The sequence below is a fragment of the Geotrypetes seraphini genome, chromosome 16 (assembly GCF_902459505.1).
Source record: "Geotrypetes seraphini chromosome 16, aGeoSer1.1, whole genome shotgun sequence".
Taxonomy (NCBI): Eukaryota; Metazoa; Chordata; class Amphibia; order Gymnophiona; family Dermophiidae; genus Geotrypetes; species Geotrypetes seraphini.
The window spans coordinates 23,220,523-23,236,488 of NC_047099.1; the positions used below are offsets into that span (position 1 = coordinate 23,220,523).

The window sequence follows — 15,966 nt, forward strand, 5'->3', positions numbered from 1 at the left end:
CGCTGCCGAGAAAGCACGCTGTACTTCAGTCGCTTTTTGCACCTAGTTCCTTTATCTATAAAGAGTGCCGTGCATGCTCCACCCCCTCTGCCCCACTGGAATAAAAGGGGACGAACAGATTGCTCTGATGTTTCTTAAGTAGAAATGCTACCGCGCCATTTTGTTTTTCACCAGTCCTTCTCTGGCTGCATCTCAGAGTGCTTTAGTAGGTTTTGTATGCCTGTGGGTAGACCAGAGCTGCCAAATTCCACACAGTCGGTTTATCACATTGCATTTGCAAGAAAAGAAATGTTTTGTCTTCTTGGACACTCCTTAATGAAAACAAAGACTAGAACACATATGCAGAAGTGAGTGGGGTCTCTCAGGACTCTCTGGCATACAGATACACAAAGGAAATATTGATAGATTTGTGTTAGACTGGGAAAGGCTGTGGACTGGATTCAAGATTTTGCAGGATAGGATTGAATTGATCCGGTCCTGGTCTTACCCTAATGTGAGCTGGGACTTGTAGTGTTAAACAAACCGCTTTGATTGTACCACAGAAAGGCAGCATATCCAATCCATTACCCTAAACTTCTTTACGTCTCAGGTAACAGGTCTTTATTATTATACAATAGCATGTTATCATTCTGTTACCTTCAGCTCGGGAGGCACCTTGTGTGGCTGTAAGATCTCTGTCCAGGGAGAAATAGAAGTTGCTTACCTGTAACAGTAGTTCTCCTTGGACAGATGATCTTACAGCCACACAATCCCGCCCAGCCTCCCCTATTGTTGCCGCCAGCTTTATACCTAACTGTGTTGGTCGGTTGAGGGTTTGTTTATATAGGGGCCAGGAGGGATACATTCGGGCAGGAGGGCTGGCACATGCGCAAAGTTCTTTAGCTTTGCAGCTTTTAGACTGCCGGGTCGGCTCCGTCACGGGGACGTCACCTTCTTGTGTGGCTGTAAGATCATCTGTCCAAGGAGAACTACCGTTACAGGTAAGCAACTTCTATTTCTTTTGCTTTCCTTAGGGAAGGAAATGGAGAAATCAGAACTACAAATCCCTACATGCAATGGGGTAAGCCCAGGACTGGCTAATTGGTAACCTTATTCTGAATTACAAGTCATTTGATAGATTGAAGAAGCAGCAGCGGTTCTTTCCTATGTTCTGATATGGCGTAAATCCTAAAGACATTGGTTTACTGAAGAATTAGGCCAAGTATCCCAGAAGCCTTTGCTGGTCTGCCATATTGTGGTTTGGCTTTTTCTAAGGGAGAGAGGGCATCAGTGTTTATTTTTGGCTTGAGCACGCAGGGTTACCACATGGCTCCAGAAAAAGGATGGATTAAGACATCCGGGTTTTACTTGCATTGCTTTCAAGGGAAATAAAACCTGTGTTCTCTGGAGCCACGTGATAACCCTAGAGGGCACTTGAAACTTCTTTACAGACCGGCTCTTAGCAACAGGGAAGGTGACGGTGGGGGCAGTGGCATAACTAGGGATGTTGGCACCCAGGGAGTGGCACCATCACTGCACTGCGCCCCCCCCATGTACCTCTTGAAATTTTCACCATCATAAGCATCATCCACCTGCTGCTCATGCCAGCCTCAGTTCCCTTCTGATGTCATGTCCCATGAAGCTGGCAAGAGCAGTGGGTGGAAGAAGATGATCGTACAGGTGAACATCTCAAGATGTGTGTGGGACAGGTGGAGAAGAGAGGACCAGCACCCCTACAATGACAGCGCCCAGGGAGGGCCAACCCCCTTAATTTGGGAGGGGGGGTCAGTACCTTAACAGAATTCAACTAAACCTACCGTCCATAAGGAACCTTCAATACAAGCAAATTTTCAACTCCAAGCTAACCTAGCTGTGAGTAAAAACATGGAACGTTCTCCCAGAAATTATCAGAAAGGAGGCCAACTATTCCTTCTGAAAAAAAACTGAAAACTTACCTCTTTAACAATTAATATCTGACTTTTCCTTTCCTCCTATATGTCCCCTTCCCTCCCTGTTTTATTCTTCAGTCACCTAGAGCTTGTGCGACACAAATAGATTAGATCAGTATTTATTCCATCTATCTGAAGCAGCAAATGAAAAGGGGCAGGAATATAATAGCCTGTCCTACTACAAATCAGAGCATATGTAGGTGCTGGTGAGGTTGGGGATGTGATACGGTAGCTTTGAAATGGAAAGTCATGGTTGGGGATGAAAGGTGCTTTTCATTTTAGGCATGCCAAGTGGCTATAGATTTATCCAAATTGCACTCCTTAAAAGCAATACTATAAGTTCCTGCATTCAGTGGGGTAAACCGAGGATTGGATCAAACCTATGGAAAATATGGATGTATTGGCAACCCTACTTTCTTGGTTGCGCTTCCAGAGCTTGTTCAACTGATTTGTATCCTAATTGCTCCCTTTGCCCTATCGCTTTACTCCATCTGAATTTTACCACGATCTCTCATTTCCACTCTGCTCTCGGCCTATTGGAATTGATGTCTGTCCAGTGCCCCACTCTCACCGATTGTTTGCAGCAGACTCCTGCTCTCTTATTCCTGAATCCGCTTCATGTACTTTAAAACCTTTTTTGTACCGATCTTCGCCGATTGTCCAGCTCCTCTTATTGTGAACTGCCTCAAACTACTATGGCTTTGGTGGTATATAAGAATAAAATTATTATTATTAACAGCAGCCCAGGACTGACTGCAGCCATCGTCCAGCATGCCAGGATTAATAGCCCAAATCACAAAAAGAATCAGAGGAATTTGAACCCTGGCTTCCCTGCTTTTTAGCCCACAGCTCTAACCATTAGGATGAGGTTGCCTCAGACCTGTGGGCTGGCGGTCTGCTATCATACGTTCGGATCCACCCTGTTCCCTGATCTGAAGGCTCTTGTCCCATTGTGAACCCCTTCAGTCTCTACTCTTTTATTCCCTGAAACAATGGTAGGGAAAATACAGGAATGAATGGTAAAAGGGAATGGCTCTGTTGATTTTATTTGGCTCCACTCACTTTGATCTGTATGTGCCTAACATTGTTCCCATGGTAACCAGAAGCACACATACGACATGCGGTATACACTGAGTGATTGTGCAGGACCTTACAAATGGGATTCTGTGGAGCATGATCTGCATCTTTCCTAAACCCCCCCCCCCCCCCCCCCAATATCCTGGTTATCTGCTGCCCCAACACCTGCCCTCTTAATATCTTCAAAAAATCTGTGGTGAAAGTTCACATTCAGACTTCAGGCACCCAGAACAATGTGAGTTGGCGACAGGCAATGCTATATGCTTCTAGAGAAAATCCACAGAAAGGAATTAATATAATAAAAATATGGAGATCATTTATTTCAAAATCAAGGAGATAAGAAAACATTTTCCTATCAAAATATACATTTAAGTATAAAACAAGTTATAGCAATTGCATGCAGATTTGTCACTTTTATGTACATTGAATGATGTAAAAATAACAGTACGTACTGTGAAACCTCATCCGTAAAATCAGGAGTGCCTGAGCTCATTGACACACATACACTGTGCATGGATTTCTATAAAAGTGGTGTTTCTCCAGCTGGTCCTGGAATATCTCTTAACCAATCTGGTTTTCAGGATATCTACAATGAATATGCACGAGACTGATTTGCATCTTGCTGCTTCCGTACAAATCTATTTTATACATATTCACTGTATCCTGAAAAACAGACTTGACTAGCTGGAGTACAGTGGTACCTCGGTTTACGAGTGCACCGGTTTGCGAGTGTTTTGCAAGACGAGCAAAACATTCGCAAAATTGGCGTCTCGGAAACCGAGCGCGCTTCGATTTGCGAGTGCCCCCCCTGCGAACCGGCACCCTCCCCACCGTGATCCTGCACCCTCCCCCCGCCATCGGGCACCCCCCCGCCGCGACCTGAGGTCCCCCCAACCCACAGGAACCCTCTTCTTACTTTTCTGTAGCCTCCGCAGCGGCACCGGCACCAGCATGTCCTGTGCGTGGTGCCGGTGCCTGAAGATCTGCTTCCTGTGCAAGGCCTGAGAGTTCACGTCGAACGGTGCCGGTGCCCTGCGGAGGCTACAGAAAAGTAAGAAGAGGGTTCGGGTGGGTTGGGGGGACCTCAGGTCGCGGCGGGGAGGGGGGAGTGCCCGATGGCGGCAGGGGGTGCCGGATCGGGAGGGTGCCGGTTCGCGGGGGGCCTTCGGGGGGAGCAATGCCGGTTCTCGTGGGGGGGGGGGGGGGGGGGGCAGCGCTGCTGGCCTCGGGAGGGAGGAAGGTGGAGGGTGGAAACATATCAAAGCAAGTTTCCCTTACTTCCTATGGGGAAACTTGCTTTGATATACGAGCATTTTGGATTACGAGCATGCTCCTGGAACGGATTATACTCGTAATCCAAGGTACCACTGTATTTCAAAATCAGCTTGATAAGCACTGGCTTAAAGAACTGAATAAAAACATCTGGCAGCCCATCTCTGCTGCTATCGTGTTATGTGTTCAGGGCTAAGTCTGCATGCTGTTAGCATGAGGAGTGGTTAAATGTCTTGGCAAGTTGCTCTGAGTATGCTCAGACTCCTGTATCATTTCATGGAGCATCTCCAAGAAGACTCGAACAACCAGACCTTGATTCTGATGTTCACACTGTGCTTTATAAAAAGGAAGATGGGTGGCTGAGACCTGGATTTGATATACCGACTTTTTGTGGAACAACCAAAGTGGTTTTAACATATATTAAACACTGGTACTTTCTCTGTCCCTGGTAGGCTCACAATCTAAGTTTAAGTTTTGTCTTTAAGGTGTTCAGATGAAAGCTACAGTTGACCTGAAGCTTTTTGTGTGTGTGCGTTTTTGCAAGTATCCTGGAAGGGTCAGGAATGTGCAGACTGGGTTTCTGCTGCTCTAGTTCAGTGGTTCCCAACCCTATCCTGAAGGACCACCAGGCCAATCGAGTTTTCAGTCTAGCCCTAAAGAATATGCATGAGAGAGATTTGCATATAATGGAAATGACTGGCATGCAAATCTGCTCCATGCATATTCATTAGGGCTAACCTGAAAACCCGATTGGCCTGGTGGTCCTCCAGGACAGGGTTGAGAACCACTCTCTAGTTCATTGCAGAGTGACCCATGACAGTCCAATGACTCTCTCTTTGAATAATGCTCACAGGGGTTTTTTCTTCAAACCAAAGACAGCGATGAAAAGGATGATTTCAATGCAGGCAGGCAGTGCGCTGGGGGAAATGACAAAAAGAAAATATAAAGACTTCTTAGTTTAGAAACCAGAGATCAGAAATCCTAAAAGCTCAGTTGAGCTAAGGGGGAGAGGACATTAATCTTAGGCCAGGATTTTCAAAAACCCGTATTAAAAAGCGATGGTCTGCTAATGCAGCCATTTCGATACCGAATCTAAAAAACCAAGACATTCTTTAATAAATCACGCATGCAAATAAGACCGGCAGACAGCAGCAAAGATTTCCTACATTTGCACATGCGCAGAATAAACCCGTAAAAAAACCCCAAACAAACACACTCTCCCCTGTGCTGTGATGCAGCGGGAGAGATGCCCATTCTCTCCACTGCATCACTAAACCCCTTCCCTAACATCCTGGCCACGCCCCCTCCCCTCCCCCAGCAGCAAGAGAGATGTCCACTCTCTCCTACTGCACTAAATTAAAATTTTTTTAAAAAAATCCCTCTGCGACCTGACCCAAATGCAGCCCCCTCCCCCGTCACATTGGGCATGATTTTTTTTTAGTGCAGCAAGAGAGAGTGGTGGACACCTGGAATGCGCTTCCAGAGGGAGTAATAGGGCAGAGTACAGTACAGGGGTTTAAGAAAGGATTGGACAATTTCCTGCTGGAAAAGGGGATAGAGGGGTATAAATAGAGGATTACTGCACAGGTCCTGGACCTGTTGGGCCGCCGCGTGAGCGGACTGCTGGGCATGATGGACCTCAGGTCTGACCCAGCAGAGGCATTGCTTATGTTCTTATGTTCTCTGCTGCTGCCGGAGGGAGGGGGGGTCGCAGCCAGGATGTTAGGGAAGGGGTTTTATGATGCAGTGGAGAGAATGGACATCTCACCCGCTGCATCACAATACAGAAGGGTTTTCTAGCAGCCTCTGACACTGACCGGCTTTATTTGATTTCACTGAGCAGTATTTCCAGTGGCATAGACTCCTACACTTCTCCTGCAACAGACTCAGGAATGATGCATGGCCACATTAAGAACAGTGTGTGGCTGTGCATGCTCTACCTTAGAGGGAACACCGGTAGGGATAGTTGACCCTTTTGTCAGCTGGAAGCAGAGGTAAACAGCAAAAATCTTAAAATCTACAAATTCTGACTTAAGAACAGCTTTAAAAACGTAACTCATTCTTAACCCAGGGACTGCCTGTATAGTTAAGGGGTAAGTATACTAGCTTTCTAATAGCAGAAAGAAGTGCTGTTGTCAAGTTGTGAGGTACACATACAGACATTATTAGCAGGCTTGTGTCTTCTGATGCCAAGGGACAGACATGGTGGCTGTAGGAGCTGGACTTGAAAAGTGCCATCATGGGAAAAATTGGACCATGAGAAATGAAGAGTTGGTGCACCAGGGGAGCACCTGAACCATGGAGGCCACAGGAGCTGAGGGGGTGGGGGGGGGGGGGATAAATGACAGTGCTAAGGGAGGAGGGTTTGAAAGGAAAGGATAGAAAGCACATTTGGGTGAAGAGGAAAGGCACACAAAACCTTGCTGGGGGGGGAGGGAGATGTTCCCTGAGTTGGAAATAGGGAAGATGAAGAAGTGCCTCAGGGAGAGAAAATGACATGCAGAAGGACATTGGGGAAGAGTGTGAGAATAAGAAAGAAAAAAGAAAGGGGGGAGGGTGTGTTTTTGATGGGAATGAGGGCGAAAGAAAGAATGGTATGAAGAGAGAGAAAGGCTCAATGCCTTTGGAGTGTAGGTGGAAGAAAGAGAAAGTGTCATGGGAAAAGGAAGGTAGAGGAGGGGAGAGAAATTTTGCCATGGGGAAGGGAGAGTGTGTGCCTGGTAGTGAGGGGAGAGAGAACTTGGTGGAGGTGGAGGGGGGTAAAAGAAAGGAGAGGGAGAGTGTGTTATATATTGGAAGGGAATGGAGAGGGAAAGGTCAAAGTGGGTTTTCCTGGTTCATAGCACTTGCTCTAACTACTAGGCTACTCCAAACAGCTTCATTTATATATCAGTGAGCAAATCCCTATGCCGACATATAGATGCCATTATTTTCTGCTTTTCCCTTGCTCTCTATTTGACTAAAGGCCTTTCTACCCCACCCACCCCCAGTTCTACCTGCAGAAGCCCAGGATGTACCAGTACGTGAAGCATTCCCACTTCTGGAAGACGAAAAAGGAGAGGCAGATGGAGGCGCTGCAGTGTGCGCACAGTGCTGCAGGGTCTGTTGTTAGGGAAAAACACCCAATTCTCTCTATTACAGACCAGCTGCAGAGTGAGAAACCAAGTCCTGCTCTTACAGTGCCCTCTAGAGGCCAATCAGGAAATAGGGTGCTAAGAGGAGCCGGCTGTGGCACTGACCTGCAAAAGGTAAATATCCACCAGTAGATGCTGCAGGCCCACTGCTCCAAGAGGAAGAAGAGGAGAGCTACAGCAGCACTAGCATGAGCAGCAATTGCTGTTGAGCAGGAGGAAACACAGTTAGGGACATAGTAACACAGTAAATGACGGCAGATAAAGGCTTGAACGGTCCATCCAGTCTGCCCATTAGTTATACCCATTAAAAATACATGATTAAATTCACTTGTCTCTTCTTTGATATTTCTTGGCCATAGACTAAAGGCCACCTTGGTATTGTTCTAGGTTCCAAATGTTGAAGTTGCCATGTAATCAAGCCATTGTGACATCACTGCTGAGGTTGGCCCTTAGGCATTGGTGGAATGAGGCATTATGACATCACAATCTTGCTACTCTTTGGGTTTCTGCCAGGTAACATAGTACATGACGGCAGATAAAGACCTGAACGGTCCATCCAGTCTGGCCATTAAGTTATTCTCATTTAAAATACATGATTAAATTCACTTGTCTCTTCTTTGATATTTCTTGGCCATAGACTAAAGGCCACCTGGTAAATAGTCCTAGGTTCTAAGTGCTGAAGTTGCCATCTAAGCTCATTCCAGTCTATCCCGTTGTTTGCAGGCTATCTACTGTAAAGTCTGGCCAGTAACGTCCTCGTGTTCAAAATTAGTGGAATTACCACTGATGCCCTCCCCAGCCCATCCTATACCAAATCACCACATATGGGGCATAAACTCTACAAGTATGTCCAATACCAGCCTTAGTTCTTTAATTTATACCATTTGTTTTCTAATTAGAGATCCTCTGTGTTTATTCCACACTTTTTTGAATTCCATCACCATTTTCCTCTCCACCATCTCCCTCAGGAGGGCATTCCAGGTATCCATTACCCTCTCCGTGAAAAATAATTTACTAACATTACTCCTAAGTCTTCCTCTCCCGGCAACCTCAAGTTATGCCCTCTAATTATATACCATTTTCCCTTCTCTGGAAAATATTTGGTTCTATATTAATACCTTTCAAGTATGTAAATGTCTGTATCATATCTCCCCTGTCCCTCCTTTCCTCTAGAGTATACATGTTTAGGTCTTCCAGAAAACAACAGGATTTATATCTGCAGTGGCCACTCTGTGCTAGCCCCAGCCAAGCTCAAAGGATGGAGCTGGACCATCTCATCCTTGCTGCAGAAAGTGATGACTTAGGAGACGCAGTGCACCCTGGAGTAATGTGACCATGCACCACATGCCCTGGGATGATAAGACACTTTATCATCATCAGGTTAGCATAGCCCAAGATGGAGGCCACACAGGTGTCAGTCCAACAGCAAGAACAAAATCCCTCTGTATATGTTAATATGTACAATCTAAAACAACAAGGCAAAAAACCCTACAACAAATATGCAACAGAAAGAAAGTGGGGAAGGAATCGTACACATCAAGCTGAGATAAAGTAGAGTTTATTCAATTCAATTAACTGTTAAAATACCAAACATATCATATTGTCAAAGAAACAGTATATTTTAACCAATCTATATTGCAGACCATTGTAGACCTGACACGGTCCGGCTTCAGATTTATAATGAAAGCCTGCCTCAGGGGTACAAATGATGATCTGATAGATGGTGCTCAAGCACTCCAAAAACAATCGTCTTACAGTACTATATAACAAAATATGGATAAAATATAAATAATGTCTCTCAAGTAAAAAAATATGACATATCGCTCGAAAACTCCGTGGCTATGCATCCACAAACAGCTGTACCTTTGAGGCAGGCTTTCATTATAAAGCCAAAACACATACTGTATCGGGTCTACAAGATAGATTTATTACAATATACTGTTTCTTTGGCAATATGATGTTTGTGTTTTAACAGTTAATTGCATTAAATAAACTCTACATGATAAGGTGTATGGGACAGACTTAAAGATATCAATCTGTATACTTTGGAGAAAAGGCAGGAGAGGGGAGATATGAAAGAGACGTAAATGTGCATGAGTCAAATCTCTTTCATTTGAAAGTAAACTCTGCAATGAGAGGGCATAAGATGAAGTTAAGAGGTGAGAGGCTCCGGAGTAATCTGAGGAAATACTTTTTTTTACGGAAAGGGTGGTAGCTGCGTGGAATAGTCTCCTGGAAGAGGTGGTGGAAATGGAGACTGTGTCTGAATTCAAGAGGACCTAGGATAGGCACGTGGGATCTGTCAGAGAGAAAGAGATAATGGTTACTGCGGATGGGCAGACTAGATGGGCCATTTAGCCTTTATCTGCCATCATGTTGATGTGTACAGTTCCTTCCCTACTTTCTTTATGTTAATATGTACACGTGCGGCACACTGCTTCCAGTTCCACCAGCATGCCAATAGGTGGCACTCTTCCCAGTTCTTTTTGATATAGAATGACACGGGGAAAAAATCTGTCCCTGTCACTGGACCACCATCCCCTTCACTGCCCCGTCCCCTTCACCGCCCTATCCCCACAGCATCCACCCTTCCCTCTCACAACCTCACCGCCCTCCCCCTTACCTTCGTGGTGCGCTAGTAAAGAAACTTAAGAGAGGGAAGGCACGCGGTCACCAATCGCGCGCCCATGGCCCTCTCCCTCCCTCCCTATGGCCAAATCTATCTCCCTCCCCCTTACCTTCGCGGCGCTTTAGAAAAGAAACTTACTGAAGCCGGCAAAGCCTGCCCGTGCCTGCAGTCGCGTATGTGTGGGTGGAAGCTTCTCCTCTGACGCAACCGGAAGTTGCGTCAGAGGAAAAGCTTCCGCCCACACTCACATTTCTGCAGGAAGGCAGTCTCCGCCGGCTTCAGTAAGTTTCTTTACTAAAGCACCACGAAGGTAAAGGGTGAGGAAGGAAGTGAGATAGATTTGGCTGGAGGGAGCCATGCGCGATCGGTAACTGTGCACCTTCTCTCCCTTAACCCTTTCAGGACCAAGGGACATATTTGTCCCATAACTTTAAAATCCTATAAATTTTGATTGGGATAGTCTACAGTTCTAAATTTGATATGTACGGATTCCATATGATACTGCCTTTATGTAAGCAAACTGGTTCCGACATTCATTCATTAGCGTCGTTGCTAGATTGACGAGAAGATTCACTTGCCACACTGTCCATAAGCCAGAAGTGTGATTTTTTTAAATAAAAATAATGATATTTCACAAAAAAAATCAATTTTTTGGCATCTGCAAGCCCTTTTTACCATAAAAATGTCGTCAAAACCACAAAAATTGGCCTACGATCCTTATGGTCCTGAAAGGGTTAACTGCGGGGACAAGACCATTCACCGTTCCATGAGACAGTGGATGGCCTTGTCCCTGTGCCCGCAGTGAGCACTTTTTGCCCTCCACTGTTTCGAGCCGCGGGTAACTGCCACCGTGTCATTCTCTATCCCTGACTTTGCAGTCGATTTAAGATCTGTTTGAATGCACATAGAAACAGTTTTCAGAGCTCTGCATCTTGAAAAGACCTTGCTAAAAATGCAGCCAAGTCCCTTTCTTTCAGATGTGGCAGTGTGTACTAGGAAGGGAGTTCTTTTCAGCAAGGGAAAAACTGTGTCACATATTTGTCTGGGGAGTGCCATAAGGAAGAGGTAACTGAATTTACTGAAAGGATACAGAGCAGACTCTGTGCGTTGTTAAACATGGATACACCTGATAAGAATCCGACCAGCTCTACAGCAAACAAGCCCAGAGTTACAGAGAGTGCCACAATCATTCTGTAAAAAGCACAAAGAATCCAACATCCATTCATTATTTTGGCATTGGCATCTCTGCCCCAGAGAGTTAAGCAATGTTAAGTGGCTACCCGAGGCAGCAGGTGACCAGCCAAATGTCATAATGAGTGTCATTAGAATATGTAGAAGTCAGATCTTAGATTACTGGTCTGTTATTCTATCACTAGATCAGTTCTCCTTTTCAAAATTTAGACTTCAGAAGATAGAATTTGACCTTATATAGAGAGACCCTAAAGGATTTAAAATATAATTCACCATTGTCTAAGTCATAAACCCATTTCCAATGTACCCTTCTCCTCCTTGGTAACTGCATTACAAGACCATCACAGCATCAGTCCTCGGGACTGTTACTACACCAACTGATGGCTTAGTAAAATAAAGTGCTGGTTTGTTGAACTTCCAAGGGTTTGAGTTGTGGCTTACTCTGTATCTCGGCTGCTGTACTGCTCTTTGGTATAAGTTAGGGGTAGACAGGCCAGGACATTGTTCTCCTGTCAAAGAAGAAAGTAGGAAAAGTGTGAGGCCAATCCAGACAAGAGAAATAGACCCACTACATGCAGCATATTTCATACATTTTGGAAGGATGCACAGGCAGTACCCGAGACCAGAAGATGGTGATGACAATGACCAGGTGTGCTATCAGGGTGAGGAAGCGTGATGGTACTAGGCTGTTAACCACAGGCATTGTAGGATCTCAAGGCCTGAAACAGAAAGATAGTTAATTTTGATTTAGCTCAGGCTTTTTCAGTAACAGCTCAAGATGAATTCAGTTCAGATACAAAAAATATCGACTTGCAAAGATCACATATAGATAGAGCATCAGTGGAATTTCAACCCGAATTCCATAGTTTTTAGTTTCCTACTCCAATCACTAGGTTATTCTTCCACTCCCCCCCAAAAAAACATCTCTCAACATTTTTTTGCCACTTCCTTCTAGTACTACACTCATTCACCAGGAGGAGAAATAGAAGACTACTGTGTTACATCACTCTGTTCACTAGACATTAGTACTAATGCTATGGCCATATATTCACCACCGAGAGGCAAGGAAAATCAGTTTGGGGCACAGCACCTTTCCACTTAACAGGGTATACTCATCTGTTCACCAGAGAGAGGAAAAGAACACCCTGTGCGACACTATACAATTCTTCATACCAGAGAGAGACACAAAGCAGTATTATCAGTGGACCAGAAGATGCCTAGCATTATACATATCCACTCAACAGAGAAATACATACAACACTATGCACCTCCTAAGAGAAGAGACCTTCCAATACAAGTAGTGCTTTTCTCTGAAGCTTATCTAACATACTGAACCGGTTAGGGTTCAAGCCACACCACAAATCAGGCAAAATGTTTCCCAAGTTGGTCCTGGAGCACCCCCTTTGCACGTTTTCAGGATATCCACAATGGATATGCACTAGAGAATGACACGGGGAAAAAATCTGTCCCCGTCACCGGACCACCATCCCCTTCACTGCCCCGTCCCCGCAGTATTCACCCTTCCCTCTCGCCACCTCACTGACCTTTGGCACCCCTCGCGCGGTACGTGCATCTCCCTCCCTCCCCATTACTTTCGCGACGTGTTTTAAGGTTTGAGTAGCTTGTTGAAAGCCGCCGGAATGCTCGTGCAGTCGCATGTGTGTGTGGGCGGAAGCTTCTCCTCTGACGCAACTGGAAGTTGCGTCAGAGAAGCTTCTGCCCACACACACACACACTCTGGCGGCTTTCAAGAAGTCTCAAACCTTAAAAAGCGCCACAAAGGTAAGGGGGAAGGAGGGAGATAGATAGATTCGGGTAGGTAGGAAGGGGGCCGCGCGTGTTCCCTCCCTTAACTGCGGGGCCAAGGCCATTCACTGCTCCACAGGGCGGTGGATGGCCTTGGCCCCGCAGTTGCACTGAGCACCTTTCCCCCCCCTCCACTGTTTTGGCGGGTTACCCGCAGCTGCTTGCCACGGGTAACATCCACTGTTGCATTCTCTAATATGCACAGGGGTGTCCAATGTCGGTCCTCGAGGGCCGCAGTCCAGTCGGGTTTTCAGGATTTCCCCAATGAATATGCATGAGATCTATGTGCATGCACTGCTTTCAATGCATATTCATTAGGGAAATCCTGAAAACCCGACTGGACTGCGGCCCTCGAGGACCGACATTGGACACCCCTGATATATGCACAAAAGAGACTTGCATAAAATGGAAACGGCATATGCAAATCAATTTCATGCATATTCATTGTGCATATCCTGGAAACCTGACTGGCAATGGGGCACTCCAGGACCCACTTAGGAAATGCTGTCTTAGACCAGGCATATGCAATTCCGGTCCTTGAGAGCCGGAGCCAGGTCAGGTTTTCAGGATCTCCACCATGAATATGTACGAGATGGATTTGCATTCACCGCCTCCTAGTGATGCAAATCTATCTCATGCATATTCTATAGTGGATATCCTGAAAACCTGACCTGGGCTCTCGAGGACAGGAATTGCCTACCCTGGACTAGACAAAGGTGCTTCAAATGTTCATTTAGCCCTCCTCCAGTCAGGCTCTCAGGACTTCCCACGATGAATATGAGATCTATTTGCATACAATGGATGCAGTGCAGGCAAATCAATCGTTTGTGTATTGCAAAGACACCAAGTCACAAGCATTCCTCCACCCCGTGGTCTTACCCTCTTCTTGTTTGCGACGAAGCAGCTCTGCCTCCTCTCCCTCCCTCCCCCCCCCGAGTACTAGGTCGCCCACAGCTTCCTTCTCCTGCACCCCTTCTCCTCTAACACAAGTCTCTCCCATGGATACGTCCCGCCTTACCGGAAACAGGACGTTGCGTCAGAGGAGGGCGAGGCTTGTCACTTACAAAGTAGCCATAAGCTGCGTCGGAAGGTGGGGGGGGGGGGGGTTCTGAGGAGGTGAGAAAGCAGCTCCCGCGGCTTCATCGTGCGATGGTAGGAGCCTCTCGGAGATCAACTGCCCGCCCCCGCCCCCTCCAAGACGCCCGCGCACCGCCTCCTCGTCCCGCCTATAATTCAGCGCAGCCGCACTTTGCTCAACGGCTGACGCAGCAAGGGTTTGCAGCGGCACGTGCCCGGGCAGGCAGCGTCGGACGTCAGCGGGTGCAGTGGCGCATGCGTGTGGCGACCCCCGTGTACCGAGCCGGATCGCTGCACGTGTATCGTGCGGGTCGCCGCAGCCAGCTACGCGCCAGTAGACGAGGGGATCACCTCTGACGTCGCGTGTCTGTGCACGTGGCAGTGGAGCTTGGCTGCATCAACCCTGGCAGAGAACAAGTGTTGCGCCGAATTACTTTTGGAGGACTTGCTCCACAGTACATGTATAATGTTAAAAAAAAGGACACGTGACCCCGCTCCTGCCTCCCACCTGTCTTGCCCCTACCCTGTACCCCCAAAGCCTGGTTTTGGAGACTTTGCTCCACAGTGCTAGGGGTACCATATTTGTTAAGTGAAAGACACATGACCCCACCCCTGCCTCCCATCTGTCTTGCCCCTACCCTGTACCCCCAAAGCCTGGTTTTGGAGACTTTGCTCCACAGTGCTAGGGGTACCATATTTGAAAATAAAAATGGACATGTGACCCCGCTCCTGTCTTCCACCTGTCTTGCTCCTACCCTGTACCCCCAAAGACTGGTTTTGGAGACTTTGCTCCACAGTGCTAGGGGTACCATATTTGTTAAGTGAAAGACACATGACCCCACCCCTGCCTCCCACCTGTCTTGCCCCTACCCTGTACCCCCAAAGCCTGGTTTTGGAGGACTTGCTCCACAATGCTAGAGGTACCATATTTGAAAATAAAAATGGACATGTGACCCCGCTCCTGTCTTCCACCTGTCTTGCTCCTACCCTGTACCCCCAAAGACTGGTTTTGGAGACCTTGCTCCACAGTGCTAGGGGTACCATATTTGTTAAGTGAAAGACACATGACCCCACCCCTGCCTCCCACCTGTCTTGCCCCTACCCTGTACCCCCAAAGCCTGGTTTTGGAGGACTTGCTCCACAATGCTAGAGGTACCATATTTGAAAATAAAAAAGGACAGGTGACTCCGCTCCTGCCTTCCACCTGTCTTGCTCCTACCCTGTACCCCCAAAGCCTGGTTTTGGAGACCTTGCTCCACAGTGCTAGGGGTACCATATTTGTTAAGTGAAAGACACATGACCCCACCCCTGCCTCCCACCTGTCTTGCCCCTACCCTGTACCCCCAAAGCCTGGTTTTGGAGGACTTGCTCCACAATGCTAGAGGTACCATATTTGAAAATAAAAAAGGACAGGTGACTCCGCTCCTGCCTTCCACCTGTCTTGCTCCTACCCTGTACCCCCAAAGCCTGGTTTTGGAGACTTTGCTCCACAGTGCTAGGGGTACCATATTTGTTAAGTGAAAGACACATGACCCCACCCCTGCCTCCCACCTGTCTTGCCCCTACCCTGTACCCCCAAAGCCTGGTTTTAGAGGACTTGCTCCACAATGCTAGAGATACCATATTTGAAAATAAAAAAGGACAGGTGACCCCGCTCCTGCCTTCCACCTGTCTTGCTCCTACCCTGTACCCCCAAAGCCTGGTTTTGGAGACCTTGCTCCACAGTGCTAGGGGTACCATATTTGTTAAGTGAAAGACACATGACCCCACCCCTGCCTCCCACCTGTCTTGCTCCTACCCTGTACCCCCAAAGCCTGGTTTTGGAGGACTTGCTCCACAATGCTAGAGGTAC

The 15,966-nt window shown here is 47.0% G+C and overlaps 1 protein-coding gene across 12 annotated transcripts; it reads right to left on the minus strand.

Annotated features, from left to right (window-relative positions):
• Nucleotides 1-4,242: 4,242 nt before the first annotated feature.
• TMEM107 (transmembrane protein 107) lies at nucleotides 4,243-14,451 on the minus strand. Of its 12 annotated transcripts, XR_004537289.1 has the most exons (7): nucleotides 13,917-14,035; nucleotides 11,848-11,950; nucleotides 11,673-11,740; nucleotides 11,131-11,231; nucleotides 7,274-7,379; nucleotides 5,067-5,194; nucleotides 4,243-4,904 (listed from the first exon to the last, which is right to left on the minus strand). XR_004537289.1 is itself a non-coding variant. In XM_033925389.1 (6 exons), exons 2-6 carry the CDS (start codon nucleotides 11,932-11,934, stop codon nucleotides 5,125-5,127), a joined length of 432 nt encoding a protein of 143 aa, XP_033781280.1. In that variant the 5' UTR covers nucleotides 11,935-11,950; nucleotides 14,102-14,387; the 3' UTR covers nucleotides 4,243-5,124. The 12 variants fall into 12 exon arrangements, 11 of the variants coding, with proteins under 11 accessions (XP_033781280.1, XP_033781279.1, XP_033781283.1 ...); XM_033925389.1 differs by lacking the exon at nucleotides 13,917-14,035 and adding an exon at nucleotides 14,102-14,387 and having other exon boundaries at nucleotides 4,243-5,194; XM_033925388.1 differs by lacking the exon at nucleotides 13,917-14,035 and adding an exon at nucleotides 14,056-14,382 and having other exon boundaries at nucleotides 4,243-5,194.
• Between the last annotated feature and the right edge of the window lie 1,515 nt (nucleotides 14,452-15,966).

Bases quoted from the DNA above. Each gene is read 5' to 3' on its own strand.
- TMEM107 (XM_033925389.1), bottom strand. From the start codon at position 11,934: ATGCCTGTGGTTAACAGCCTAGTACCATCACGCTTCCTCACCCTGATA. The intron at 11,741-11,847 runs GTACTGCCTGTG...CTTCTTTGACAG, and splicing joins TCACCATCTTCTGGTCTCGG to GAGAACAATGTCCTGGCCTG. The intron at 7,380-11,130 runs GTATCCTTTCAG...CCCTAACAACAG, and splicing joins CAACGCACAGAGTCTGCTCT to ACCCTGCAGCACTGTGCGCA.